Genomic DNA, 27228 nt, shown 5'->3' with positions numbered 1-27228 from the left:
AGACAGATATTTAACTACGTCTCTGTGCACATCTCTATACATGTTCTACTTCACACAGAAGAAGGGATGAACTTGTTCATGGTCACCTCAGTGCCTGCCAGGATTATTCAGTGCAAATTATACATGGCACGTGCAGTCAGGTAGAGTCACAAACTCTAAATTCCTCCACTTGGGCAAAAGCTTCACCAGCAGTGCTGAACAAAACAGCAATATTACCAGTAAAACTTTGCCATTATACCAGTTCAAGTACTCCCCCCTTACTTCTGTTTTTCTGAAGCACTCAAGGATTGTTAACAGCTTTTAAATATGTCATTGAAAAGACCTGGAAGAAAGAAATTCTGCCCTTACCTCAAGCAAAAGGCAGCCTGCCAAGGGGATATTCTCTTGTTCAACAGCCAAATGCAATGCAGTTCGTCCAGATTTTTGTTCCTGAGCATTGATGTTAACTCCGGCAGCAATCAGATGTTTGAGGCAGGACATGCTATTTGCCATTACCACCATGTGAATTGCACTGAGACCTACACAAAACAAAGCCCATGCACCATCTGCATCAATATTTGTAAAATTCAGAAATGTCAGAGTAATGAATTTCAAAGTGAGGAAATTGTAAAATGAGTTACAGTCACTGTAGTTACCTGAGCAGAAGTACCTTATTTTGCCTGCTTATACACTGAAAGATGACAGAATCACATAATTGTTTGGGTTGGAAAGGACCTCAAAGATCATCTAGTTCCACCCCAGTCCTGCCATGGGCAGGGATACCTTCCACCAGACCAAGCTGCTCAAAGATCCATCCAGCCTGGCCTTGAATCTACTTTCAGCAATGAGGCATCTACAACTTGTCTGAGCAACCTGTTCCAGTGTCTTGTCATCCTCACAGTTCCATCCTCACAGTGAGGCATTTCTGTCTTAAACCCACCCTCTGTCAGTTTAAAGCCATTCTCCCTTGTCCTATCCCTACGTGTCCTTGTAAAACACCTCTCTCCTGCTTTCCTGTAGGCCCCCTAAAGGTACTGGAAGGGGCTGTAAGGTCTCCCTAGAGCCTTCTCTTCTCCAGGCTGACCAGCCCCAGCTCTGCCAGCCTGTCTGCAGGAGAGGTGTACAGCCCTGTGAGCATCTTCATGGCCTTCTCTGGCCCTGCTCCAACAAGCCCATATCCTTCTTATTTATTTTGGGGGGCCCTAGACCCTAAAGGAGCACATCCAGGAGGCTCAGGATGCAGTTAATGGTGTTAATAAATATGTGCATAAATTGGAACTTGGAGAGTCAAAACCATGCAAAAAAAAAAATAAAAAAAAATAAAAAAAAAAATTACAAGGTGGAACAGAAGGCAGGAACTACAGAGCTCACTTATAGCATCTTTTTTCCTCAATAGAATAGCCTTCAAAAGAAAATCTGCATCTTGGTACTAAACAAGTGGGTACCCCACAATGGCCCCATCTGCTACTAAACATCTTTTCTAGAAAATGGTCTGGAGAGTAACTGGTATATTTTAGTATCATCCTCCTGTAAGGTCACAGTGACCTGACACCTCAAGAATACTTGCACCAGAGAGATAAAAATAAAGCTTTTTATTTAAAAACCAATCACCCAACCAAAATCCAGCAAAAAAATCCTCACTCTGAAGAACTGAATGTAAGTGATTTGAATCCATAATGACAATTTTAGGCTGGACATTTTACAAAGTCCCCTGTGCACTGAAAAATGGGAGAACTGTCTCTTTGTGGTTATTTTACAGGCTCTAATTCTGTATGATCACAAAGCACCATATGTGATATGAAACTCAGTACTCTAAATACTAGTCCAGAAACTATTTCTCTAAGGGTATTTCATTCACTAAACAGGAAGACATTTTCTTCTGGGAGGATCTTTTTTTAGAAAACCAAAGGTGGCATAAGGAGCAAGACAAGCACAGTGCTTGAAGTTCTGTGAGATTGAAGAGAACGTACAGTGACAAATTCAAATCCATACTGTTTTATGTGACCATTACCAATCTTTCTGTTCTGTATAACCTGAAAACTGACACACCTGTGTTCTTTCATCTGTGCCTGCAGGCATATAAAAATCAAGGGCAGCATATGCAGAATATGGAAAGATGTTATTTGCAGGGTCTGTGTAGCAACACAGTGTTGGCAGGAATTGCAGTGTGTTTGTCTAGTAGGAAAGTGTAAAATACAGCCATTATCTTTCCATACCTTCACCATTGGGGAGGTTGATCATTGGAGATACCTTCTCATGCCTGAGGAGTAGACTCAAAATCTTGTCATCTCCTTCAGTAGCAGCTAAATGTAAGACAGAATTGCCGTGGCGATCCAGGAGGCTGACATCTGCTCCAGCCTTCAGCAGCTCTTCCACCACCTTTGCCTGCTTTGTGATTACTGCCAGGTGCAGGGGGGTCTGCAAGTGACAGAAGGGAGCCATGAGAAGATAAGCAACAGCTACATCACTTGTACAGACGTCTCTGAAACCCATAAAAGCTGCTAGGGTGAGAAGACTGTACACATATGCAAGCTTTTAGTTTGTTGGCTTTGGAGTGGTGTAACTTCTTTTCTACTGAATACTACAAAGAGGGTTTCTATTTACTGGAAATAAAAGCTGCCTTGCCAATGTCAGCAGTTGGACTTTGGGAGGAACAAAGATGTTTTCTACTCTATAAGCCAGAGCACTGACCGGGCTATTTGAGCATTGCAGCACAAGGGACCCAGGAAATGAGATAATCCCTGTGCCCCCCACACACTGCAACTCTGCTTCCACAGCTGCCCCATCACCAAGCTCATGCCACAGTGGGGAGCACATGTGCTTTCCAGGCCCTACTCATATCCTTCAGCAATGAACCATGCTCTCATTTTACTCCTGAATCAGAGATCAGATGCAGTCATGGGCATAGGAGTTCCTTTTCCCTCAAAATGGCTGCAAAGAAAAGAAGAAAATCCTTCAGTTCAGTGCACTTGTCAAACTGCAGAACAACTGTGCATTTATGCTGTGTGTGTTGAACTAGCTCATCCATTTGCACATTCCCCATTTCTATGCACCTGCAGCACTGAGCAGCACTCAGGCTGAGAGGTTCTGGGACCTTCCAAAGGTTGGTTGCATAGTGCATTCTTGTCAGTTCTGAGCAGCATCACACTGAACATACATATGCATGTATTTAAACAGTAAGCATTCTAGTGAGGGCTGAGAAATGGAATTTCCAATACTAAAATAATTTAAAAACTGAGTAGGATTACATATCTAGATTATACTGACAGTCTTTTAAAAAAAGACTAATTCCAGCTCTGCACAGTAAGCTTGTGTTTGTCAACAGATCTGTCAATACATTTGCAATTAATTACTGCATCTATAAGGAATCTGTCAGCTTTCAGAATATCTGTAGAGAAGGAAAATTCTAGCCCAAGCCTATATTCTCTTCCATCAATGGTTTAAAGTTTAAGTTGAAGGTAGGAAGAGCTGTAACGGGTTCTGGTATTCAGGGATTTTTTTCCTATGTAGAGCCCAGCTTTGCTTCCTGTTTCTGTTAAACACAGTGCACAGAATTAAATTCAGAATCTTCTGCTTGCTTTCAGCAGCCTCCACAATTAAAACCTGCTTCATAAGAACACAAACATGTGAAGGAAAATAAGTCAAAATAAACCTTCTGGGACTACCTGTACAGAATTAAAACCTGCCTTTACTGTTCACAGCAAAACAAATGACACAAGTGTCAGAGTGATGCTCAATGGCATGCACAATCTCTTTAAAAGAGATTCTTTTTTCAGGCAGGTTCTCACAGCTCTTTTTAAAACTTGAGTTACATAGAGTCGAGGAGACAGAACTGTACCTGCCAGTTCTTTTCCTCCTAGGTAAAAGACAAGGGGATGGGCTTTTCTCAATTACTGCAAAAATGAAAGGGAAATCTTGGTGCTCACATGGTGGGCACAATTACAATCTGGGCTGTAGGAAGGGCATAGGTTATAGTAGCTTCCACATGTGCCTACAGATAACTGATGACGCAGGAACTGACTCATGATCCCAAGTTAGCCAGTGTCAGAAAGGTCAGAGGAGCCTGCAGCTGGCACACTGTAATCCATACCTCTGGTTTAGTAACAGAGAAGCCAAATGCTGAAGCCATGAACTGAATAATTTACTCTTTTTGGCCTGCTCCACAGTTAACCCATGGAGACACTTCTGTTACCTTGAATGAGAGTTATGGACTAAATCAGTGAAAACATGCTCTCTTCTTTACTCCACAACCTTCCAATATATCCTTGTTTCTAAACTTGTTTGCATCAGTCTGATCTCCTTCCACAGACAGCAAGTTGTGCAATTTCTTTTTTACTGGCTGAACAATCAGGATTATATCCCCACAGCTGCCCACCTGATAGAGGTCATTTCTCATGTTAATGATGTCATTGTAATTCAAATCGGGCATCACTTCCAAGAGGTTTTTCACCAGCTCAGTATGAAGGTGGATAATTGCTAAATGAAGGACACTGAAACAAACAAAAAACAGATTAACAACTTCACACTGTTTTCAAATTTATTAAGTGTTTCAAGGCTTTGCTGTAGATCTGACTGCATTCTGACATAAACACTTGACTATTCGAGATAATGATTCCAGCATTAAGTACTAACACCTAAAATGAATCCCAACACTAAAAAAAGCAGGTCAGATGGTAATTGTTTATCCCCTCAATCACAAAAGCAAATTCAGGATTGCTTTTGCTGGCTCTCAGCATTACTGTACTACCAGGCTAATATACAAAATGTGTGGCACAAAACAATTGTTTCAGAAATCCTCAGATTCTCTGCTGGTTTGCTGTTTTTTCATGTTTTGAATTATGCAGCAGATAAGCACTTCTTACTGTCAAAACCTTCCTGCAGAATTTCCACAAGCCCCTCTGCTGCCAAAGCAGATTTTCCCTTGGGGTTTCCCCAGATCTGTGGGTATTTCTTTATTTTATTTTCAAACAGAAAAATGACTAAGGACTTAGTGACTAACAACCACAGGATTTGCAGCAGTGGCCAGAAGCATCATGCCAAAAAAGCACCTGTTTTGAGACATGAATGACTGCACAGCAAGACACTTTACTTCTACTGGGTTAATGCAATGGCCCTTCCTGTGTGCTCCTCCAGAGGCAGGTCCCTCATCACCAGCAGGAGTGACTGGACATGCAACGTGGCACCAGGAAAAAGCAGGTTGTGAATCCCATCACCTCTGTCCCACAGAGCTCCATTTCCCTTGCTACCTTAGGACTTCATTTGAAAATCATGCCCTTTGTTTTGAAACATATCCTGCCAAGTGCTTCATTGGCAGATGCTGGCCAACTTCTAAACTCATCTTTTTAGCATGTTGCTGCTGACACAAAACATCAACACAGGATATCTGGTGTGTCTGCTATGCCACTCCAGAAACACCTGAACTGTCAGAAAAATAAAAAAAAGTTCCATGCCATTCAAGGCAAGAAGTCATCCTGAAAACGACATAGGAAGCAGTCAAAACCAGAAGATACTTCAAAAAAGAGAAAAAGATAATTTACAAACTAAACTCATCCTTAAAGGGTGTTTTTTATTGATTTATTTGCACTGGTAGATGCTTTTTATTATGCTCTGTATCATGCTGACATCTTATTTCCAAATTTCACTAGAGAAACACAATTGTTTTTCTACTGCTTTTAGTTCTTGTTTCAGCAGCAAGTATTTTAATTTTACCCTACCATTATATGTGATGCTGCTGACTAGACTACAAAGGTCAGTTCAATTTCTTAAACATTCCTACATGAAAAAATGCATTTGAGCAACACTGTAGAGCCACCAGATATCTACAGAGCAGTGGTACTGGTATTAATACATTCACAGCCAGTGTTACTGAGTGTTCATTGTAAATATACACTAATCACAGGTTGCTGGGTTCTGTCTCAAAGCCATAAATTGTTGACAGCAAAGTTCTCTGACATGCTTAAGCAAAAACTTTTTTGTTGCGATATAATTTTAATGATTAAAATGAAAATCAGGGCAATTTATTAATTAATTCTGACATTTTTCTTCCCCCTGCAAGAGAGCTGGAAGACAATCACCGAAGTTTTGCTTTATTAAAAAGTTGTGAAGTAATACAGATGTATATTATGCTCACAGAATAAATCTGTCTCAGGAGAAAGGCAATGTGAATTCGAGCCTGACATACTTGCAGGTACTTCTCGATCCAGCAAGAAAACAATTAATCATCATTCTAAAAAGTATTTTAACTTAGTTAAAATGCCCTGCAAGTCCAAATCTGAAGAGCACTGTTTTGGTATTTAAATGCAGGGCCTACTTGCTCAATACTCCTCTAACTCTCCCCTTTGTTTTTTTAAACACAGAAGCTGTACTGTCCATAGCACTTGCAGATTCTGTTGCTAGCTCCCACCTTCTTCATATTCCAGCTTATCTCAAAGCAGACATTAGGTTTCCAGTTGGAAAGCAAAGCTAGTAAAGTAGCTTTCTGTGATTGTGCAGTCCTCTGTAATCTGAGGCCTATTTTCACTGAAAATGGAGTGAAAGTGGTAACCTCTCTCAGAGTAATTGAATAGTGGCACACAGGTCTCGGTCACCTGAAATTTTCCTTCTAGCTAGACACCTTGAGGCTCATCTGGCTTCTACTGTTCAAAACACTACAATTTAAGGAAATGTAGGTGATTGCACAGGGCCTGCCAGCTAAAAAGTGAGGATATGATAGTGTCACTTGCTTATTCAAGAGATTTTCTTTGCATTTGTTCAGAGTCACTTCTGCTGAATTTCATTTTAAGTAACTACTGATCATTAGTTCCTCACAGCACTTCACTCTGAGTTCCACAGAATCTGCATGGCTGTAGAGGAACAAAGTGGATTTCCACTCCAGCTCACATTATTGAAGGACTGATATGCAAATATTAGCAGCCAAGTCTGCCACAAAAATCTGTGCAATCCCTTGGAAGACAACAGTACAGTACAGATGCAAGCAAGAACAAAATAACATTCTCTGCAAAGTACTTAGTGTCAGTGGGAGAAATGCAATATGGACCCTCCAGCTTTTGTTTTTACATCTCCTGGCCAATCTCTTACTCGAAGCATCCTATGAAGACTTAAGGACTTGCATGGAATAAAAAGCAGGGCATTCTCCTTCAGCACTGAGCTGAGGACCCCCATACACCATGTGTGTATCATGATGCAATCACAGCAATTCACACTTGCTCAAGATTTTAAGTAAAAAAGGGCAAAGAAACTCAAACTCACAACATGCTCAACATACCCTCAATGACCAGATTACTTTTTGACAGGTACTGGACCAATGAAGTTTATGGAGTACGTTACCTCTTTGTAAATGAAACACAAGTGTCTAAATCACGGCTGTACCTATCCCAAACAGCAGAAAGAAATGGTGCCATCACTGGTTGGCACCCAGGAGGGACAGAACAAATTGACTACACCATTCTGCCCTCAAACCCATTGGTTTCAACCCAGCAAGTGCAGTGTGGTTAACTCACTTGTCCCCATTATCATCCTGGACAGCGGTGAGATGGCACTGAGCTGCCAGCAGCATCTTCACATCTCCGGTTACGGCGTAATCAAAGAGAGCGTTGCAGTGGCGCCTGGCAAGCTGCATGGCCTTCTCCAGGAACAGAGCATCTGCAACACAAAGTTTACTCTTCATCAGCTCAGCTGTTTTCCTTGGAACACCACCTACTTCTGACAGGCATTTGTGCTGTCACAGAAATACAAAGTGCAGACCACCAAGCACTATTCACTGCTTCACTGAGATGGTTGCTAATTACTTCTGAGAGGTAAGGACAGACGGAAGGGAAAACTAGGGGCATGCTGAGCATTCAGGCAGCAGGAACCCTGAGAACAGTCAAATCTGGAAGCTCCCTCTGGTTTGATTGGCACTGAATTAACAGCACTGATGTGCAGTGAGACAAAAGGAGCGGAACTTGGATCTGGAACTTGCACGTCCAAGTAGTTGTGCCTTGAGGAAGCTGAGGAACAGGAAGCCTACGTGACCCAACAGATATTGCAGAGAAGCTCAGAGAAAAACTATTGAATAAATGCAGTGCTTTGCACTCCTTCTCTGACTCAAATCATGCAGTCTAGCCTGCTTTACAGCAGCAGCACAGAGAGTTCCTCTGCTTAAAACATTTCACTTTTTACAATGCTTAGTATTTGTATCCTGATTTTAGAATTACAAAATGAACAGCCACTGAGAATTCAAAAAGCAGAAGTTGTCATGGTGGGGAGGCAAAAGGGAGAAAAGGGAGAAAAGAAACTCATTTGCGGAAAAAAGTAATTCTAGCTGCTCAGTCAATACTTCTGTGGTTCTGTATCAGCAAGAAACTAGTGAAAATGAAAACGGATGAGCTCTGAAATACAGCGTCATTCTGTGAAGCAGTATCATCTGAAACCAGCCTGTATTTTGAACAGTTTCATGTTTCTGTAAAACCTTGTAAGGTCGGGAATTACGAAGTGCAAACGAGTACAACAGACTGTGTCATTTAAAGCATGCATGGGGAGACAATAGCCAGGATTTCCAGCTACACAAAACCAGGCATTTAGACTGGGTCAGAAGTGATCTCTGATGAACATAAACACATCATTGCTGTAAGGCAGACTTACTCAGCTATCCATGAAGCTCATTGTTCTAGCCAGTACATCCCTGTGGCTGCTGTACTATATGCCTGGGCTGATGGATTTATATTTGCTATTTATCTCTTACCACTAAATGTGGTATATTCAGGGTAAAGGGTGTTAAGCAATTAATTATTTTCTCATTATGCACATTTCCAAAGGTCAGAGAACTAGATGTTGAAACTCCCTGTTTTTCCATATCAAACACACAGGAAAGATACCCTTCAAAATATTACATGCATCTTTAAGCTAATACCCAAATGATCTGGCCTGCAGTAGCTATTTTATGGAGCCTATTCTTCTGCACCAATTTTTTGGAGTTAGAAATTGCCTCCTTTCATGCCATTACAATAGGAAAAAAAAAAAAAGTCAACTTCCTGCCTACAATATTAATTGCTTGGAAAACAGGTAAACAATTCAGACCCCTCCTTCATGACAGCTAAATGGACATTATTATTTCTTCACATCAGCACGAGGTTTTGTTCTCTGAACCAGTCACAGGATTTATCACAACCGAAATGGCAAACAGCAAGTTGCTTCAGTTCTTCTCAAGAGCACCATTCATTCTCAGATCAAAGAAGCTACACTGTGGAGGTGTTTACAACTACAGCCCAGCTCCTGTGCCACTTTGGATTCCCAAGCCATAGTTTCTAGTTCTGCTAATAGCAAGTGTCAGACACACACAAGGTAATGTGCTCTCTCCCTGCTCCAGAGAATAACAAAAGTGGTCTAGATCATGATGCACTTGGTAAAAACCAGAACCAGGAAATTCCTTTGTGCTGAAACTACCACTATCATGTCTCTCTAGTCCTACTACTGCTTTTTTTTTATTTTATGCTAAGCACAATTTCTCAAATCCTTTAAAAAACAATCCAGGAAATGCATGTCTTGCTGTCTAGGAAAGGTGATTTGTAGTCTTTATAAGTTTTAGAACTCTGCTGCTAAACCAGTTCTGTTGACTGCCCTTGCCCTCCTCATCCTTTAGTTTTGTTGCCTGAAATAAAAAGACAAAGCCCCTTGCAACAGTATTAAAATGGTAAAATAAAAAACCAGTTCTTTATTAGAAGCTTCCAGGTGTGTCCATAGTTACAGGCTATGGGCACACTCAGTAACAGATTTCTACAATTTTTGCAAGTTTAACAAATTATCCTATCTAACAAATATTGTCCAATTAGGAGAGAAGTTGGTTAGGTAATTTTTCCCCCATGTACTGCCCCACTGGAGTTAGTCCTGGGCTTCTTTGCCCCACTTTTTGTTATGTCTTCTAAGATTCTGATTGGGAAACAAAATGTTCTTGTAGGTTCTCTACTTGAAAATAAGACTAAACAGTATTTCAGGAGTGTGTTAGAAGTTTAGCTTATTACTCTAAAATCTAAGAGAAAGGGTAGGAAAAATACTAATGCAGGAACTGTATAAGCACATATCAATGGTCTACAAAGCTACGAATATATGAGAAAAACAAAAAAATTTTAGGCTTTCGTTTGACAGGTAACACTTTCCTACTGCAGTTATTTTACTGTGTGCCAAATGGTAACATTTACATTTTAAATTCAAACCTATAATGCTGCTTTGCACACAGTTCAACAGTGTTGCAGGGAAGACATACTGCAAGTCATACTAATGTCCATTAACTCATCCACTGAAGTCTCTCAAATATCAAAAGCCAGGTCAACTGCTGAGTAATATTCCCTGTGCCTTCACTGCTTGCAGCATTCTTCCCTCACAGTTCATTCAAAGGCAGTGTTAAACATGCCCAGCAGGCAAAGCTGTCCCATCTCCTTAAGTGTCCAGTGGCAGTACAAAGGTGAAAGGTTATCTATAGAACTAGGTATGGGGAGGGACCTTGGATCTGGGGGAATGGAATCCCTCCTGTTTCCTCCAGGAGCATTACCACATTCTGAAAACAGCAGACATTTTTGGAGTTTCCAAACCTTTAATGCTTGCTTTGCAGTACTGCAGTTTGATTTACCCTAAGTACATTTACTTGATCACTTACCCTGCCACCTGCAATCTGCTTTGCTTACTTCAGTCTTGCAGGAAAAACCAGAATCCTCCTTTTTCTCATTAACAGCAGCTGTTCTGCATTCAGTCCTCTCCACAGTTTCCACCTTCACATCACATTTCATGTCCCATTCGTCACTTTGTTTATCACAGCTCTTTCTGTCTTGTTCAGCCATGCAATTTGATAGATCTTCTAACAAAAAATGGAATCATTAATGTCCAGTACTGTTACTTTTTTAAATACAGATGATAAAACTCAACTAGACAAAACCAAACTCTGAAAAATGAACACAAAAATTTACTTCAATGTACAACTTAGCACTAAACTCATGAATCATAATATTCCAGATGTCAGAACACATGGACAGACACAGTGATGTGACTTGCTCTAAAGTGATAGTAAGTTTTTGATATCCTCTACTTTAGAAATAAACTTATATATACTAAAATAGATTTACCTCTCTTTTCATGGTACAAAAATGTAAGTCTGAAGTAGTCACACAAAATCTAGAAGAATTACTCAGACACTTTTTTTTTTTCCTAACAGCAAATTCATCCCCAAGACTCTGGAAATATCTACAGAGTAATGATCTGAAATTACCTTCCTATTTTAGGAAGCTATGAGTGCCCTTTTATTAACTTAATTTTTTCCATTGATTTCTCTGGGCTATGGGGTAGTTCCAGACTGTGGCAACAAAGGAAGATAAATTTTCTGTGTTTTAGTCCTTGGGTCATCTGTAATCAGCACATTCAAGCAAGCAAGAGGGCTATTGCTTGAAACAATACACTGAACACAGAAGCACATGGAGAGGTTTTGGTGACTGCTTCTCAGGACTGAACAGTAAGAAGGAACTACTCTTGGAGAGGAAAAAAGAGAAGCAGAGGGCAGTATAAGCTACACAAACCCATCTGCTGTCAGAGATTTGAGAAGAGGCCCTCTACAGCATGCTTAGCTAGACCTGCCTAACACTTTGGCTAATACTGTAGAAGAAAATACAGGTCAAACTCAATTCAACTGTTGGAAGAAACACATTTATGCTGTTACCATGTTTCATGCCAGCATTGGACTTTGTTGTGCCAGGATGGAAATGCATCCCTCCAAAAGTAGAGTATCCATATGAAGGAAAACTGAATCCTAAAGAAAGGAAAAAGATTAAGAATTATTAGAATTATATCCTAAAACAATGAGAACACCATCTAGAAGAACACTGAACCTGAAGAACTGAGTTTTTTGTTTTCTGCATACCTTCTGCTTTATTCCATCCAATTAATTCTCCAGGCTAAAGGTTAGCTCTTCCCATACCCCTTCAAAAATCCAAATAAATTCTAAATGGTTGGTTAGTACTCTCTGTCCCAACATCCATAACACGACACAAATGTAGATGTCTTTCCTCTAAAACTCAACTGAGACATCACAAGCTGCCTCTGTGCTTCTGAATCTTTGTGATACAACATATTTTTATTCTGGTGTTATGCTATACATGTGCTGCCAGTACATGTACCAAGTTGAAAACTGCTGCTCTATTCCTTGTTCTAAAAGAAGGGCTGTGGTTCAGGTGACATTTGCTGACCTATAGGTTTTTATTGCTCTGCTACAAGAACCAAAGCAATGCTCTCAGGATCCTGCATATCAGATAAACTCTGACTTCAACAGATAGAGCACAGTAGAAAATTTACTAAAGAGTATCTCCAATTTTTTAACAGTTCTTTGGATTAACAGGGTTAATTTACCAAATTCCACTCATAGTTCAAGAAACAACTCAGAATCTGTTTAATTTTAGACACCCAAAATGATAGTTAACTGAGCTATTTCATGAATTTCAGTGCCTCCAAGGCCCTAGGAAGCAACAAAGCTTCCAAAGTGGGAAGGCAAACGAGACGATGAAGTGTTTAGAATAAGGAGATGCTTGACTAAATTGATTAACAGTATAATAAAGGCAACAGAGTCAGATCTTATATGCCTAGGAGACAAAATCCTCTCTACATTTTAAAAATCAGCACAAACATCTGCCCTGCTCTCAAAGTAGAACCTGTTTCCCTCTTTGCCCAAAACTGCTGCCTTACCAGAGCCAGCACTGCCACCTGCCCCTCCATACATGCCACCACCCCCGGTGCCACTGCCTCCCCCGTAGCCGTCGGAGAAGTTCGGCATGAGCTTCTGTCGTTTCCTCTGCACTTCTTCTTTATCTGGGATGGGAGGAACAGAGAGGACAGGCAGTCAGTCCTGCTGTTGGCAGGCACAGCACAGCGTGTGCATACAGGAAGCATCACTACAGTTACTAGTTTATAAATGAAAATGCAGAGTGTAGTAGAAGAGTCAACTTTCCTCAAGCTCCAAATAGCAGAAAATCTTTGTATATATTGGAGCAGAGAGAATTCCTCTGAGAAACAAGCCAGTGCCAAGTCCCCAGTCAGAACAGCAGCATCACTTGGGCCTCCTTGGTCTCTTCAGTTGTGTCACTGCCTTGTACTTGGGGACACAGGCAGAAATGCCTTGGGGGGCTCAGAGCTTCCTTCAAAAGTGTCTCGTGTACTCAGAGCCCCGGAGATCACTGGACCCAAAATTCTTCAATGTCTAAGCCAGGTCATGAATCAGCTCAAGTACTCCAAATCTCAAGTTTATTGAAGAAAATTTGCCTTTGGGGAATATAAGCACAGGCTCTTCTTCTAAGCAAATCTGTTTCAGAAATGGAGCCTTATCAGAGAGCCACAAAGCACTTTTGAGTTTCAACAGTGCAGAGTACCTGCAGTGCTGTTTGAACTATTTTTGAAGGGATGGCAAGAAATGGTGAAAACTGTTCTTACTTGAAATGATTTACTTAAAATACCGTAACAGCCATTAGAACAAAACCAACTTATTTTCAGGCAGGGACATATTACTGTCAAACCATGCTGAGTAGCAGGAGTAAAAAAAAGTCTAAACTTATTTTATAGCGTAAGTACAAAATGAGACTTAGTCCCCCTGGAAAGCAAAACACAAAGATTTAAAAGGACTATCCAAATGACTGGGGAAAGTGAAAATGTCACGACAAGAGCTACAAAAATACAGATACAAAAATTACATGGGTTAAAATCCAGCTGAACTGTTGAGAAGAGAAAAAAATATCACTTGTTTATTAAACCATCTAGTAGTTTTCAGCAGCCACACGACAAAAAGAAATTTCATGCACAGGCACATCAGTCAATGCATCAGATGAGACAGCTGAATACATGAGACAGCACACTGACAAAACCACGTGCATTGTTTCCAGGTACACATGATGTGTAAGTATGTATGCATGCACACATCAGGTATACTCACACTGATGAGGAGAGAAAACTCTAGAGAGCAATCTAGTCAGAGAAACACAAAAAATCCACATACACGTGTCTGAGTTTGTGAGAATATTTGCAACAAGGGAAAAATATAGTTCCTAAATGGTAATTTCATGATGAGGTTGTATAGAGGATCTGAAAATGCAAATATTGTTGAACTAATTTTACTCGATTAAGAGGCACATAAAAGAGGTTTCCTTCAAATCTAGCAACTTTGCTCTGCAGCTGAACACCTCCCTTAACACCTGTGCAAGAGGTTCCTGAAATCGTTATCAAGAAGGAATCCTCTGGCAACTCTGGAAGCTTTTGTGAATTCAAGCTTTCTGCTATTTTGTTCTAACAGCTGTGAAGCAGGCTCACTTGGACCACCACCACTCTCTCCTCAGCTGTCCTGAGTCTCTCAGCACTAATGCACGTGTATATTAGAGACTCTAACAGGGAATTGATTTCAACACGGCTCTACCTTAGGCACAGAAAACATTCAAGATTAGAATTCAGTAGTGTAACCTGCAGGCAGGTAAATTACTAAGCAAAAATATAATCTTAATACAATGAAACACCAATTATGACTTGGGCCTTGAGGCATCTCCATATCATCAACATTATTGGCATTTAAAACCATGACTGCCAATGCCATTCCTATCAAACATTTCAAATGCAGATTTCAAAGGGCACAGATCTGCTGATTAAATCTCTTTTCACTAATAATTTAGAAGCAGGGCCAATACCGACTATTCTACTTCTGCTAAGCAACTAAAAGTTTAAACAGGAGACTGAAAAAGCACTTTTCCTGCTCTCACAAGAAATGTACTGGGCTTACTTAACTAACAATATAGGTAATTAAAAAATTCAGAAACATCAGTGACATTGGCACGATGGTAAAAGGTGAAAACTGCAAAATAGGTACCTTTTCCACCAGGCACCAATAGGTTTTGGTTTAGGGTTTCATCTGAAAGTACTGACAGTAAAATCTCTTCAGGTATTATCTGGCAGAAACTCAGAGGAAGAGTGCCATCTACTGTATGGAAAGGCATGTGTGCATATAGGGAATCTGCAAGGAACAAGCCTCACTCGGAAAATACATTTGGATTTACTGCCTACCAGTCCTACACTACCTCCTACAAAAACCCATTATAAACTTACCACACTGCATATTGACTCTGCCCAAAACAATGAGGCAAATACGTTTTCAAAAAATAATGGCTAAAACCAAAACTTCCTCACCCAACCAGTTCTATCTCATTGAAAACATTCCTAGGGACCTTTCCCAATCCATTCCCAATCGATAAAATGGGTTGAATGAGTTACCTTTGATTTCCGGATAGTAGAGAAAAGGCTTTGGTTCGCTTGTTTCTAGATCAGATTTCCTACGCAGCTGTACAAATACAGATGCTGGCTTTGTGATATTGACATCTCGGTACTTGGGTGTTTTGAACACAATAGCAAACTGTGAAGGAAACAAAGATAAACATACCTATCACAGAGCATGGCTTTTACATTTGTGCTATTTTGAAGGTGTTGGTTTAGGGCTTGGGAGGCAAAAGTCCAGAGCAAAAGACTGTTAAACAATAAATTTACGTTTCAGTTTCACTTCTGAGATTGACTCCTAAAGGAAAGGCAGAACTGCCATGCTAAGTGCCACCAAATCCCACATGTCAGTATTGCACTGTTTGTCCCTTCATCCTTTAGCATCTCCTCTGTGGCTTTCTCAGTGTGGTCACAGGAGCTCTCAGAGCTGTTTATATATCCTACCCAAATTTACAGGGGGTGCATGTTAAAGCAATGGGGCTTTCTCCTAATTTCCTTGCACTGTAATTCTAGTTACCTAACAGATGTCTTTAAAGAACTGTTAAGTTTTTATTATTATTAGGAAGCAATAAACCAAAGAGGAGGTCAGTACAGGATACAGAGGCTTTTACATAATTTGCAAACTATAATATAATCCTAGCTTACAGAGATGGGAGAATCACTGACAAAGGACCAACACTCTGTTACCTACCTGTCTATGTACATCTGTAGGAGAAAAATCTCCAAAGCCTTCCCACATACCACCATTCTCATCCTCTTCATAGAAACGTATTTGAATATCATCTGCAAAGAATGAAAGAAACACTCTGGGATGTTTGTGAATTTGTTTAACCTTTGGTTATGGTTATTTCAGAAAAGAATCAACATGGTTACTTTTTGGCTGGATGAAAATATTTCACAATACCTCAATTATCTGTTTTATGAAAACCCATTTAAAACATCAAGTTTACATCAGCCTATTCCTAATGGCTTCACTGAAGTTGCTATTTACTGAGCTGTAAAAAGAGAACTAGGTTCACATCATCTTCCTATTCTAGGGTTATAAAACATTCCAGAGGAGCCTTATTTGGAACAAAATGTAAGGAGGGGAGAACTCAAAGCGTGAAATGTAGAAACCACCCTCTCTCCTCCAACAGTTTCAGTTCAAAAATCTGTAGCAAAACCTGAAGTGCCACAGTTCAAGTTCCGTTTGCTGCTGGCAGAGTGCCACGGTGGAGCTGCAGCTCAGAGGTGTAGGGGGTGTGACCAAGCAGGGTGTCAGCAGGGTTCCTAACTCTCCAAACGGCACAGAAACATTGGCATTTGGCTTCTGCTCCTCTAAACAATTTTTCTTTCATTCTCTTTGTATTTATTTATTTATATTTTTAGGAAAAGCATCCCACTAGTAAATTCCTTCCACAGCACTCCCAGCAAGAACAAGCTAGAAAAAGCCAATTGTCTCTTAGGGTGACTGATGCAGGACAGGCTTCTGTAGCAGACAGCCTGCTTCCCCTGGTCCCCCACCTGCTAGTCTCAAGACTGTGAACCACCACTTCCAGTCCTGCTGTCCTGCATGCTCAAGTTCCTTCAGGCAGGAGGTTTCTGAAGGCAGTGAGGTCAGGGGAAACCCCAGTCTGGCTGAGGGGAAACCCCACCTCAGGGCTTCCACTGAGTCAGACATTTATTTATTTATTTTGTGCGTAAGAGTTACGTTTTGTCTCAGTCCTTCTGAGGGTAGATGCACTATTAAAGGAAAATAGTTCTTTCAAAGTCCCTAAATGCCCCCAAAGCTTTCTTTCTTCCCTAAGTGGTAGAAGGGTATTTACAAGAAAAGGAGATGGAAAAGAACAGCCATCTCCAACAGAAAATGTCACTTGTGGTTTTAACAACATGAGCAGGGACTGATTCCAAACACATGAGAACAGGGCTCACCATGTGGGCAACATCCACTCTACCATGTAATCTACACCAGGGTGTCTCAAGTACTACCTGTAGCTGAAACTAGAAAGATCTCCCTCACTCCCATCTTTTTTATTTTTCACTTAGCCCAAACATAACCAACCACATTTAACCATTACCCTCCAAAAAAAAAAACAAAACCAAAGTATCCTAATTCAACTGCTGAATTCACACACATTCAAAGCCATGAGCAGAGACTGAAAATGAACCTTAATCTGTTTACACTAAGTAACGTCTACCATAAGCATATACATAAAAATGAAGTTAATGGAGTCAAACATCACCCAGTACCCACCAGCCCCCAAAATTCCATGAACATGGGCAAGGGCAGAAACTTCAGGAGAACAAGGATGATCACATGGTCTCTGTGGAGGCAAGAGAAGCTGAATTTGCTTTGCAATAAATTATTTTGATTTATTAAATCTCTGGACTGCTGCCTTGACTTCCAGAAAGGCTGAGTGCTTACAAATCCTGCTGCACTATCAGAGTGAGATAACACTAAAGACAGCACAGCAGGCTTCCTGTGTGCTCCAGATGAACACCTTGGTGTGCCTTACAATATTTGTGACTCTTACCTTTCTGAACCTTGTCACAGAGCAGGTAAATCTCTTCCCCTCCTGTCACACACCCTGCTGTTCTGTCCATTCTTACAATTTTTAGGTTGGAGGCATTGGGAGCTTCTATTGTAAGGGAAGATGAAAAAAAAAACCACTAACTTTTGTAACAGATTTAGATTTAAAAAAAAAAAACAACCAAGCACAATGCACAGAAATGTGATAGAAATACAAGCTTCCAATACAACCTACCTGAATTTGTTTGTTTTATTAAACATGAACACATCGAGCTTTTAATCTGAAAGACAATCTTCTAAGCTTTGACTGAACTGTGAACTAAAAAATAATGTCCCAGCCATTGCTGCACAATTATTGCACTAGCAATACCCAGCAGTGAACTGCATCCAGCACCCTGCACTAGTACTCATTTTATGACAACTGGGCTGTACAAGAGAATGTAATTTTTTCCTCCCTGGCTGTTGACAGACCTCTTGAGAGCAGTTTCCTGTTTCTCACTATCTAGATTGCTTTGCTTTACACTGGCTTACTTGAAAGCATGCCAATTTTTGGCCAGTGTACTGGACAGTGATAAAAAAAGCCCACCTCCACAGATCCTAGTAGAGGCATCAATAGACAACTATTGGTCCTCAATAACTGATAAGTGAAAGCAGCTGTGACAGGCAAGTTATGCTATCACAAGTTATGTCTGTTCTGTGAAGGCTTGAATGGTGCCAGTGAAGTATTCAAAAAAAAACTCCAAGCAAAACCCAAGAAAAATCTTCTGAAATTAGCAATCAAGAATTCACCTTGGGAGATCAGAAACTAGTGACTAACATCTCTGTAGAACTTATAACAGCAGAAACATGCACACAAAATATGTCTCCTTTGTTTGACTCCTTATTTTAGGACAAAATTTTTGACCTCATTACATTTCCCAATTAACAGCAAGGCACAGACTATAGAAGAACAGTTGCATTTAATACCTTTTGATCTAGACTTTGCCCTTAAAAAGCAAATATATACACATGACTGATGCACAAAGAAAAAAAAAGGTACTTTTTCTGAGTCATTGCAGAATGACTATCAAGAACATGGGAATCCACAGCCTCAGGAAGGAAAACTCAGGCAGCAGAAAGGGTTCAAGTAAGATGAGTCAGTATAATTTAACAGCAGAGGGGAAAACATGAAGTGAAACAATTCTCTTAGAAAAAAGACAAATAGAGGAATGCTCAAAAAAATACTGACAGATCTAAAGAAAAGTGATTGAGAACTCTGGTTGTGTTATCTTTTAAAATACAGACAGATGGTCTGAAAAACTGAAAGGTGTCAAATTCTCAACTAAGATAGAAGCAAAGTAATTTTTTTCCCTCACATCTCGTGTAACAATGCTTTGTCACAGAAAGCAACTGAAAATTCTGCAAAATTCAAGCCCTTCTTATGGACATAAGAAGGACTTAAAAATCCTCATAATAAAAGTAGTAGGATTAAACATGTTAACAGCAAAATAAAATCTTCCTCTATGGCTTACATCACCATCCATTAAAGCCAGAATGATACTGTATGCACTTGGACAGACATGAGCTAGTTATCCATGGGCTTGTTATTCATCAAATACCAGGCAGGCAGGCTAGATGAGTCCATGTACAGCGATATCCACCTGTCACTTCTGTCTGTACAAAAGCCTGGCCCTTATTAAAAAAGTAATGAAAGCCAAATATACTTACTGCTGTCATATATTGCATCGGAGATAACGGGATCCAGTTTGCGTGTGAAGCTGCCGTTGCTGTCGGGGAGGAAGGCTGTGAACATGAGCCGCACCACGCTGAGATCCATCTCCTTGGTCTGCTGGATGGCTGCCTGGCGGATGATTTCCCTCTCCCGTTCTGGAATTGACAGACAGAGGAATTAACGCAACAGAGAGGGCATGCTTAACAAAACGGAGAGAGCAAACCTCCAAAGGCATGGATAGTGAGGAAATGTCTTCTTTTACATTTAGCATCCATTCGGTTTTCCCTTTCTAAGAGCAGAGTGGAGCAGCTCTTCAAATTATACTGTGTTCATCTTGCAGTTTGTGCATCAGATCTTACGTAAGTTATATACTTAAAAGAAAGAAAATTACTATTTTCTGCTTTCAATTTATAAAGGTTGTGAAAAAGATGAAGGCCGCCACTAAGGACACCAGAATTCCTGGTGTTAAGAGTGATGAAAAGACAGCTGGCCCCTTTATACAGTACCTGAAAGCAACACAGGCCACAGGTTTTACAGTGATATGGGAGAAATGCAGCTGAATGAAACAGCATTCTCAAAAGGAGGTCCCTAAGTTAATTAAGGATATCATGTCTTGCTGCAATAATGCAAAATTACTCTATTTGAGAGCTTATTAAACAGCATAAGAGCAATGGAATACACGTGCAGCTGTGGAAGGAAGTTTCCCCATTCTCATGTATGTGTTGACAGCAGACTCCTTTCAGATTCCCTAAAACACGGTAACCACGCACCATCTCTTAAAAGCACATAGACATTGGCTGTTGTCTTACACAAGGTCTTTTTCTAGCTAGGAATCTATGTTTTCAGAAGCTCAGCCTGATTTTAGTAACAGACCAATAAAAACCAGGCCATCATTTCCACATACCAGTCAGCTGCCTGTCTCCGCATCCTTCTGCCTGCAGATAGCTGAGTTCCGGATGCACCAGGAGTCCTGGGTTGTATCCCTTCTTGCAAGCATCTATCATGCGCGTTTCCAGAGTTTCAAACACTTTCTTCTTCGTGACATGAAGTATTCCAAGATTTGCAAACCTGCCAAATTTTGATCTGGGTAAGTATTTTCTTAATGCTTTAGGCCAGACCTGCAGCAGGCAGCCTTTCTCTTACCAGAGGCAGCTACGCAACCCAAGTCTACAGAAGGACTCTACAGGCACAACTCTACTTAGGCACTATTTTGTGTTTGAGGGAGAATTTTCCATGGAGAAAAATTCAGTCAAGATCACAAAATGTGTAAAATGTGCACTGTTACATGACAGCGATTATATGGGTGCACTTTCCTATGGCATAAGTAGTAATCTGCCAGGTTGCAGACTTCCACTGGGAAAGCAATTTACAAAACATTGGAAAATCTGGTAGTCACACTGTGTTTGCTGTGCCTTGGCAATGACATCATTCTGTATGTCTGTTCAGCAGAGCAACTGCTTAGAGTATGCTCCATCTGTTGAAAATGGTTTGGAAAGCAAGCTAAGAAGCTGAAAACAGTGTAATATTTTCCAAATAAAATGTTTTAAGCGAGGCTTTGGTCATTCTGAGAGACACTTTGGGTATCTATTTGAATGAAAATTTCCATAATACAATTTACATAATACAAGGTGTGCTTTTGTAAAAATCTCCTGGCACATTGAAAAATCAATTAGATCTGGGAGTATGAAAACAAGACAATAACTCAGTTTTCATGTGGGTCAAGTGAGGACAGGAAAGCTGGTTCTAAACATCTGATGAAAAACAAGACAGGTTAGAAAATGAGCCAAACTTTTCAAGATGAAAAGGAGCATTTGAAATAAAGCTATTTAAATTGCTGTGCACTGTAAAGTCAGTGCACTGGGCTTGGACATCAAAAGTTACAGTTTAAAAGAATCTCTCTCTCCCAACCTTCTCAGCTTTTTAAACTTCATCATCTTCACCAACAAAGACATTCTTGAGATCACAGAACTAAAACTCACAGCCAGCATGAAACCTGATCTAAGCCTCAAAACATGGTTGGGAGCTTCAGCTCCATTTACCGATATAAACAATTATTCTTTCAAATTAAACAAGAACAGGCCAACAGCAATGTCACTACAATCTTTCTGCTTTAAACTTTAGAAGTTTGATTTATGTATTATTATCATGTTTATACCTGTCCTGCATTAATTTCAAATTTACTAATCCAATTTTCTTAATGCTTTTCATTACATTTTTATTGACAGGTTTCAAATAAAAGTAAAATATTGATCAAAGAGATAACAAAATGGTAACACTAAATTTAATCCCTTCTCTTGCATTTTAACTACTTGCATTTTAAAGAATGGATTTACAATATAAATTTGGACTGCATACCAAGAGATTAAAACTGTACAAATTCTTAGTAAAAAAAAGTTACTTGAATTTATTTAGCTAGCTTTGGAAAAATTCTACAAAGGTGAACAAAAACCCCATTAAATTTTCTATTTATGACATAAAAAACCCCAGAGATCAGAGCACGGAGACGAGTGCTCCACAGAGCTGCCTCTTAGGGGTATTTCTGTACTGCTTTTTACAGTGTTCCAGAGGAGCCCCCAGGCTTACCCTACAACCATGTCCTTGGGTCCTGCGGTAACCGTGCACACTCCGTCCTCGCAGAATTTACCCACCAAGCTGTGAGCGTGTAAGTGGACATATTTCCCATTAGTAACTAACTGGACAATTACTTTTGCAGGTCCAACATAATTGCAGATCTGTAAATAAATATAAAAGATGTGGGATAGTTTGCTTACCATTTTTGAAATAGAATGAGTAATAATTCCAGGTGAGTATTTTCTGTCAGTTAAGTACAACAAGTCTACATAGGAGAAATGCCTATGCATGATTGCCAGATCATCACTTTCTTTTGCAATTAAACTTCACATGGCAGAAGTACTGACCAAAAAAGCTAAAGGAAAGCCTCATCTGTTTCCTAAAACATGAATCTCAGTTTTACATTCTGGCCATTTACATTTACTCCACATGGCTCCCCTTAAGTTTCAAGCAGTTGAATTCACAATAAACAATAAAATGTTACCCATTAAGAAGCATACAGAAAATTAAACTAAAAATCCTGCCTTGTTTTGCTCAATTTGGAAAGACTTTAAAAATTATTTTTAAACATTATGATTGTTACAAAACATTTTGGCCGCATTACAATTAGTCCTCAGGTAGAGATTTTACAGTAAATAAATTCTATATTAATAGGCATTTTGTTAGTTCAGTATACTTCATCAACATATACTACCCAGTCCAGTAAATATCTCCCTTAAGTGTACACAAGGATGTGTAATAAATTTCCACCTAGGACTTTGCTGGATTAGAACTATGATAAACTGTGTGCTTTCTTTCATACACCCAACTCTGAAAGCCTACAAAGCTTGTTTTCCCCCTTGCCACAGTTACTAATCACCATACATTTTTAACAGCTTTTAATAAAAAACAATGCCTCAAAAACACATCTAAAATTACTAACAGCATACCATACTGGTAAGTTATTTGCTTTACATATATTATTTAGAACTTTATTTTCTTTCTTCACTCCAAGGCAGTAATACTCCAAAGCAGTTATAGGTTATGCACCACTTTCAAATTATACTGAACATAAAATTACCCCACTTTTTAAAAAGCAAACATTACCTTCCCTTTCAATTCACTTAATTAACCCTTTTATCAATGTTGGGCTTTTCCCCCTCCTTCTATAATTTTTCTTCTAATTTGCCTTGGGCCAAGTTCTTTGTATTACAGCAGCTTATAGATCTAATCAACCAAGGTACTAAAGGATCACGATAAACATTAAAGTGGTGAATCAGTGATGAACGGAATATTTAAGGTTATATTGTTGATAAAATGCTGATAGCAAGGGATTGCCTCGATTTCACCACATTACTGAGTCCTACTAGCTTCCTTCACTCCAGTTAACCCCTCTCTTGAACCCATTCCATCACAGCTGAAACACTTTGCATATGCACAATGCATGCCCTCCCTGCCTACCTATTCACTGTTGAAAGCAAAAAAAAAATCCCAACTATGAAAAAGTTGTCCCAGGAGGAACAGGCATGCAAAAACCATCTCATTACCCACTCCTACTGGTTAACTGTACTGACTGGTTAATGAATCCTTCTGGTTAACTCCTACTGTTAACTGCAGTAATGTGCATTTCACAAGTGGCAGTTTCTAAAATACAAGACATAGGGTTCTTATGCTTCCCTCCTGTTTCCACATGGAAATCTGTACCGAAACAGTACAGAGATGCAGGATAATCACTGCTGGACTATTTCTGTCATTTACCAGCAGGGAGAAAATTCCTATGTACCTTTCACAAAGTCATCTGAAAAAAAAAAACCGACTATGTTTGGTGCTACAGTATGTCACCACCACTGTTGCAATTAACTTTTCAAAAAGGTAGCTTTAAAAGAATTCTTTTTGTTTTACCCCTGACTCAGTAAGCCCTTCCGTACTACAAAGCTCCCAGCACATCTGTAGTGCTACATTCACTATGAATAACATCAATGTTCTAGTATCATATCACATCAGAAAAGTTCACGACAATCCTCCATCAGCTGTAGAAACCACAGTGAAACTGGAGGCAGGACTGCTGCACGTCAAAGACTTTCCAGCCTCTGAGAGCACAACACAGAACTGCAGTGGTAACCAGATTGCAATCTGCCCCTGTTACCCAGCTCGGCATAATCTTTGCAGCCTCTCTCTCTCTCTCAGGGGAAAAAACAGAAGGGCTCTTAAAACATAATACCTTATGTAGGTCATAAGGCAAGAAAGGACTGTTTTTGTCATCCCCTCTGATGTCCTGTGCAGCAAAGGGAACAGAATGTCTCTGAATCGTCTTCTACCTTTATTTCTTATAGACAGACTTGCCTACTTGATTTTGAGTCATTTGGGGTAACTTGGTGCCCAGGAAAATAGTTTGAGTGGTTAAATATCCTTATATACCATAAATTAATTTTCAATGTCCTTGAATCATGCCACAATTTCAGAATAATTTTAAATTAATTCTGGCCACTAAGGTATACAAGTAACTATCAACTTTGGCACAGGAACTTAAGAAACACTGTCAAAGGCCTGAAAAGGTAGAATGTATGTTACAATGCAGAATGGGGATGATGGTTTTGACACAAAAACAGATTCAGCACAAGGGGGAGATAGCATGTAGATGATGTAGGCTCAAAATCAGAACTGTGATCCAAAAAAATAGCTACTGAACTTCAAATTATAGTTGAGGGGAAAAAAGAAAAGGAGGAGTTCCTGGGCAGAGTATAGCTGTAATACTTGATTACATCCTGTACCTGAAGCAGCACTCAGTTGATCTGATAATGTTAAAAGGCTGCAGGCTTACATTTATCTGCTCTTTCTATTTGAGAGATTTGTCTGAAAGATTAAAAGGACCCTGTGAACTTGAAATTGAGTAAATTTCAAAATGAGTAGAAAGTTCTTTCAGTTATTTCATGTTCTCTTGCAATCCAGATCCCAGCCAATTTTTACAGGTTCCAAAACTTTACAAAAACTTTGTAAGAACATTTTCATACTTTAAATATGTTTTTATTCTTACAAGCAAGAAATGAAACCAATTGGTCAACAACAGGAGCAAATGATGGAAAAGACCATGTCAAACCTACATCATCAGCTTTACAAAAATCACCTATTTCTCTTTCCAATCCCTTTGTTAGAACAACTACAGCCCCAGTCCTGTCTATCCTTCAGAGTGTGACTACTGCTGTCCTCAATATGCATGTACAAGAAGTGTTACAAAGATGAGGCATCACTCACTCTTTATAAACAGCCTGTTTTTACAGAGCAGTATCTCTCTTATTTTCAGTTGCTAATTAAAGACAAAATAATTCAGACGTGGTAAAGATCGTGTAGGCAACTGAGTACTTACTTAATAGACTTAAGAAAAAGCAATGTGAAGTAATTTAAACCCATGGGAGCTGAAGATCTGATCCTCTGACTGTGAGGTCATTCTAATGACAAAAATACAGAGCTAGTTGCTCTAACTAAAGAGATTCAGTGCCTCCTATTCAGCCAAATCAGCCTTACCAGCAAAAAGCTCAAATCTCACTGAATTTAGCTTTGGCTGAATTTGATTCAGTACAGATTTTCTAAAGTGGTAAAGATTTATACCAAAAAGTCTGCTTATTCTTGTCTTATGTTTATTCCTTAATTCAGTTGTTAGGTGATTTTTTAAACTTGTAATCAGCAATCTATATCACTTTACATTTAATTCCTGTTGGAGGGAGGGGAAGTGCATAATATAAGCTCTTTTTGTCACCAAGGCTCATTAGCAAAGTAACTTGACTAATTTTTCATAAATTCTTCTCCTATACTCGAAGTAAATGTGCTGAAATCCCTGAGTTCAAGAACTCTTATCTCCAAACAGAGGTATAATTTGGGATAATCCCAGGACATGACTGGCTGGGAAGTTTTGTCCATGTGCCTGGCAGTCTATTCAGGGCTGCATGCAGCTTTGGTTCACAAGGCAAAGTGCTCCATGCCCAAACTCTTCTGCAGAGAGATGGTGCTCTTTAGCTCAGGCACTCCTCTGAACTCAGGGCTGGAGCTCATTTACATCCTCCTCACAAAGAACACTGAACTAGAGACTGCAGCCACCCACGTAGATTTGCCCCCGAGGAGATGAAAATTCAGGACATTTCCTTCACTCCCCTGTTTTCAGCAAGTTCTGGTCACACCTAACAGTGGATCAAGCACTTCAGTCTAAAACATGGATCTGCCCACACTAACAGCAGTATGCAAGAGCAGGACACAAATGATAGATGTGTAAGGCCAGTGGAAATTATCTGCACGAGTTTTTGGACATTTTTTCAAATATACAAAAACCAAGCAAAAGATAAATAAAAAATTTAGACAGTTAAGTATGTTAGTGATAATATTAGACTTTGCTGTTTTATCATTTCTTTTTCTACTACTGATTGCTTTTTTTTCCCTGGAGAAAAAGTAATGATGAATAAGCAGTTCAGCAGCTTTGATTTTAACTGTTCTAGACAGTAAAATTTTTCAGTATTGTGTTACTTACACTAAGTGGATGAAAATGAAATTTAAATGAAGACTTTTAGGTTGCAATCAGGAAACATAACTTCATTGTAACATATAACTTCATTGTAACATATTTAGTATCTCTCGCTCTCCATAATGACATGCAAAGTTATATAGAACCCTCTGAATATGCAAGATGTTTTCTACATATAAGAATTACTGTTAGACAGGGCTAAACAAAGGAACAGAATTCCACAAATCATTAAGATAAATTAATCACATTTTTTATATTATAGAAAAATACACACTGTTATCTAGACTTCATTAGTCAGGACTGTTCCGTTAAACAAGAGGTTTTATATCAATTCCATCTTGCTGGCCAGTGCAGATTTGTTTCAAGTGTAAAGACTGGCATTGCAGAACTGCTACATTAACTCCTGACCTACACCATATATAGATATAGTATACAGGAAGAGGTTAAACGTAATTAAATAACAAAACATCTTGCTTAGAGACATAGCAAAGTCTTCAACACTCCAGCCTTTAGGTGAGAGATACGTCTTGATGTGCTCCAGCTTTGTTACAAGTTATTGACAGTGCAGGGAGAAAGGAAAAAAAAAGGTGAAGTTGAATAGTCCATATTATGCAAGAGGTCCCATAAATGTATTTTCTTTTCTTTTTTGGCTTGCAATCCATAATCCTATGAAAACAGAATAGGGAGACTAGTTTTTTGTCCACTGAGGAT

At 39.5% G+C, this 27228-nt stretch overlaps 1 protein-coding gene across 4 annotated transcripts in view; it reads right to left on the bottom strand.

Annotated features, from left to right (window-relative positions):
- NFKB1 (nuclear factor kappa B subunit 1) overlaps positions 1 to 27228 on the bottom strand; it is a 56912-nt gene that overhangs the window by 5666 nt on the left and 24018 nt on the right. For 2 of the 4 annotated variants that reach the window (XM_056489374.1, XM_056489372.1), the window contains exons 6-18: positions 22041 to 22189; positions 20362 to 20525; positions 19454 to 19612; positions 17751 to 17855; positions 15929 to 16020; positions 15238 to 15376; positions 12679 to 12801; positions 11660 to 11749; positions 10610 to 10807; positions 7479 to 7620; positions 4355 to 4469; positions 2196 to 2397; positions 349 to 518 (exon numbers count right to left, since the gene is read on the bottom strand). In XM_056489374.1, the coding sequence (XP_056345349.1) occupies positions 349 to 518; positions 2196 to 2397; positions 4355 to 4469; positions 7479 to 7620; positions 10610 to 10807; positions 11660 to 11749; positions 12679 to 12801; positions 15238 to 15376; positions 15929 to 16020; positions 17751 to 17855; positions 19454 to 19612; positions 20362 to 20525; positions 22041 to 22189 (1848 nt within the window). The remainder of the gene's footprint in view (positions 1 to 348; positions 519 to 2195; positions 2398 to 4354; positions 4470 to 7478; positions 7621 to 10609; positions 10808 to 11659; positions 11750 to 12678; positions 12802 to 15237; positions 15377 to 15928; positions 16021 to 17750; positions 17856 to 19453; positions 19613 to 20361; positions 20526 to 22040; positions 22190 to 27228) is intronic. The other 2 variants (XM_056489373.1, XM_056489375.1) reach the window with 1 other exon arrangement.

The sequence above is a fragment of the Oenanthe melanoleuca genome, chromosome 4 (assembly GCF_029582105.1).
Source record: "Oenanthe melanoleuca isolate GR-GAL-2019-014 chromosome 4, OMel1.0, whole genome shotgun sequence".
Lineage (NCBI taxonomy): Eukaryota > Metazoa > Chordata > Aves > Passeriformes > Muscicapidae > Oenanthe > Oenanthe melanoleuca.
The sequence above is the reverse complement of the archived record's forward strand: the minus strand, read 5'-3'. Positions and strand labels throughout refer to the sequence as shown.